Source organism: Lactuca serriola, chromosome 7 (genome assembly GCF_051521515.1).
Source record: "Lactuca serriola cultivar US96UC23 chromosome 7, Lser_US96UC23_V15, whole genome shotgun sequence".
Lineage (NCBI taxonomy): Eukaryota > Viridiplantae > Streptophyta > Magnoliopsida > Asterales > Asteraceae > Lactuca > Lactuca serriola.
Genome location: NC_136414.1, coordinates 76,875,866 through 76,879,171, shown reverse-complemented (window position 1 = coordinate 76,879,171; position 3,306 = coordinate 76,875,866). Strand labels below are relative to the sequence as shown.

At 29.9% G+C, this 3,306-nt stretch overlaps 1 protein-coding gene across 1 annotated transcript; it reads left to right on the top strand.

Annotated features, from left to right (window-relative positions):
• Window positions 1-801: 801 nt before the first annotated feature.
• LOC145064986 (glutamate receptor 3.1-like) lies at window positions 802-2,782 on the top strand. The gene is made up of 3 exons (XM_079012335.1): window positions 802-1,147; window positions 1,682-2,055; window positions 2,231-2,782. The coding sequence occupies exons 1-3, from the start codon at window positions 1,105-1,107 to the stop codon at window positions 2,516-2,518; spliced, it is 705 nt and encodes a 234-aa protein (XP_078868461.1). The 5' UTR covers window positions 802-1,104; the 3' UTR covers window positions 2,519-2,782.
• The last annotated feature ends 524 nt before the right edge of the window (window positions 2,783-3,306 follow it).

The window sequence follows — 3,306 nt, the reverse complement described above, 5'->3', positions numbered from 1 at the left end:
AAATCTTTAATGAATGATTGGCCATAAACTAGTTATACATTTACATATTAGTGGAACATTCACATTTACATATAAACGTATATCTCTTTTTTTTTTTTTTTTTTTCTCTCTCTCTCTCTCTCTCTATATATATATATATATATATATATATATATATATATATATATATATATATATATATATATATATATATATATATATATTAGGTGTGAGACCCATATATTATATGAGTTTATTTAAAAAAACTAAATACAAATTTATAAACATTTGAAAAGTATGAATTTATAAAAAAAAAATATTGAATTATAAAAATTAAAGTATTTTTTCGCTTTTAAATTTAAAAAAATAATTTATATAAATAAATAAAGAAAATTAATGAATCTTTAATTTGATAATTTTAAAATTAGAAGGAAAGTTCATTAATAAAATCGATATGCATTTATTATTAAATATATATACTGTTTACAATTTAATAAAATTAAAAAAACCATAAAATGACATGGGGGATAAAAGTTAATTTAAAATAACCATAAAATTGTGACAAAATAAATAAAAATATGACATGTGGCAAAAAAATCTTTATTTATTAGAAAGGATATATATATATATATATATCTATATATATATATATATATATATATATATATATATATATATATATATATATATATATTCCATTTGAACTTTTATATGGTTCAATGCGCATTGTAATGAAAAAATAGTAGAGTTGTATATACGTTTCACAAGTAGAACGACAATATGACAATGAATTAAACATTATTGTGTTCGATGCCCTAAAAGTTAAAATAGTTCTTACTTTCTATTTTGCAGACTTGTCAAGCTGTCGCAGGTGATATAACAATTCGGGTTAACAGAGCTCAATACGTTGACTTTACAACTCCCTACCTGAATTCGGAAGTTTATGTGCTTGCACATGCTGCCCACCAATGGAACCAAACCTTGTGGACTTTCTTTAGACCTTTTACATGGAGACTATGGATCACAATAGTTGCCGTATGTCTCCTCACTGGGGTTGCACTTGCAATTTTAGAATACCGGGAGAAAAATCTTAGTTTTTCAGGCCCAATTTATACCCAACTCATAATGGTCATCTGGTTTCCCATTTCGGCATTCTTCTTCCATGAAGGTACTTATTTTGAGATATATTGAAAATTAAAGTCTAAGAAGAAGCTTACATTTTGAATTTAATTTTAGTTTTCAGCGTCAAATAGTTATGGATTGTAAAAAAAAACTAAAATAATAGGAAATAAACGGTTAGTTTTGGCGCACAGAAGTTTGGCTTTTTCTTGGTTGCGAAGGGAAATCAATAGAATAGGGTGTCGTGGTTCATTAATCGTCTTTCTTTGGTCAATAAAATCCACCGTGCGTTAAAAAAAAATCAAATGTTTTTAAACAAACCGTTTTCTTTAAAATGGTGGAGTAATACGACATCAACGAGCCAAAGGGCCTTTGGCTAAGTTGTATAGGGGTTGACAGAAAGATGTTCATAAACCAAAGGTTGAAGGTTCAAGTTTTGTTTATTATGGAAATGTAGAATTAGGAGTAGAGTAGCAAGTGTGTGTTATTTTTTCTTAAAAATAAATCACATCAATGGTCGGAAAACAAATTAATGAAATGAAGACATTTCTATGCAAATAATTTATGCATCTTCTTTTTGTAGGTAAGATACAAAATAAGTGCTCCAAAGTTGTGCTTGTGATCTGGCTAAGTATGATTTTCATAGTTATTCAAATTTTCACTGCTACTTTGTCCTCATGGTTAACACTTGATCAACTACGTCCCTTGCCTCCAACTTTTGAAAACATTGGATACCAAACTGGTTCCTTTTTTAAAGAACATATAGCCCAAAAATTCAATCGCTCTGACAAGCAACTTTTTCCTCTCAAAAGCATTGAAGAATATAAAAGCGCTTTGACCAATAACCAGGTAAGTGTTATTGTTGATGAGCTCCCCTACATCGAACTCTTTCTTGCTAAGTATGGCTCTCGCTACATGAAGTATGGACCAATAAACCAGGAATCCGGAATTGCATTTGTAAGTCTCTTCCTATATTTAATCAACTGATCATGTGATTTTATTAGTCTTTTATATATAATCTACTAATCATGTGATTCTATTAGTGGTCTCCAAGATATATACAAAAGAATATTTCACATGAATTACAACATATTATAATAAATTCCCTAATTGCATATGTTTACTATCTCAGGCATTTCCTCGTGAATCTCTTTTATTACGGGAATTTTCTAAGGCAGTCATTAAGGTCACTGAAAGTCAAATTATGATGGAAACGAAGACAAAATATCTTGGGTTCTCAAATGATACATCACAATCTAATCAAACCCCCCCACAAAGTCTTGATGTTCAGAGTTTTATTGGATTATTTATATTCATGGGGACTGTTATTATAGCGGCTATTATCACATCAGAAATTTCCATTATGCGTAGAAACAAGAAAGTCCTTCCTGTAACAATAATATCATCAACTGATTTCTAGATATGATCCATCTACAACATTCAGGCCACCAATGAGAAGAAGCAATTATCTAAGCTGCAACATGTATTTTTGTTGGAGATATTCAGAATTCGGGCATATTTGGGAATTTTCTTTATTTTGGTTCAAGTCTTTTTTCTTTCATCTCTGTTGATATTAGATTATCTTTCAAATTCTTTATGTATAAGTAGGAGTAAACCGTTAATTCTTTTCTGTTCATTCATTCTTTTTTCATTAATAAAACCTTAAAAGGGAAAGTTTAGTTTATTCTTTTCATAAATCATTCTAACCATTTCGATTCCCGTTCCCATTAAAACAATTTAGGGAACTTCTGTTTCTGGGAAATTTGGCCGAATTCTTAATCCAGAGATATTAATGATTTATCCAATAAGGGCAATATTGTCGATTTCTAGCGCCACAGGAGTCCAAGGTCAGGTCAAGTTTAAAGAGACCTTGACCAAACTGCCCTTGTTGCTGACCCTATTTACTCATTATTGCAACTGATGCTTCTATCACTTTTTTCATTGTGCTACTGCCCTTGTTCTCGTCTAAAAATACTAAGTTGAGAAGCACTTACACTACACTTAAATTGTCACAAATTTTTTTACCGAAATGTCGGCACTTAATCTATAACATTAGCAGCAACTCTGCAAAAACATTTCCAACCAATTGCATATAGAGCCATAAGGTCACAATAGCTACAAAAGCAGTGAATGATGTATATCGTTACAACGCACTTATAATATTTTTATAACATTATACTTCCAGAAGTATACTGGCTACCCAACTAA

Excerpts from the sequence above, each read along its gene's own strand:
- LOC145064986 (XM_079012335.1), top strand. The coding sequence starts at position 1,105 with ATGGTCATCTGGTTTCCCATTTCGGCATTCTTCTTCCATGAAG. Across the intron at positions 1,148-1,681 it reads GGCATTCTTCTTCCATGAAG|GTAAGATACAAAATAAGTGC; the intron begins GTACTTATTTTG and ends TTCTTTTTGTAG. Across the intron at positions 2,056-2,230 it reads AGGAATCCGGAATTGCATTT|GCATTTCCTCGTGAATCTCT; the intron begins GTAAGTCTCTTC and ends TTACTATCTCAG.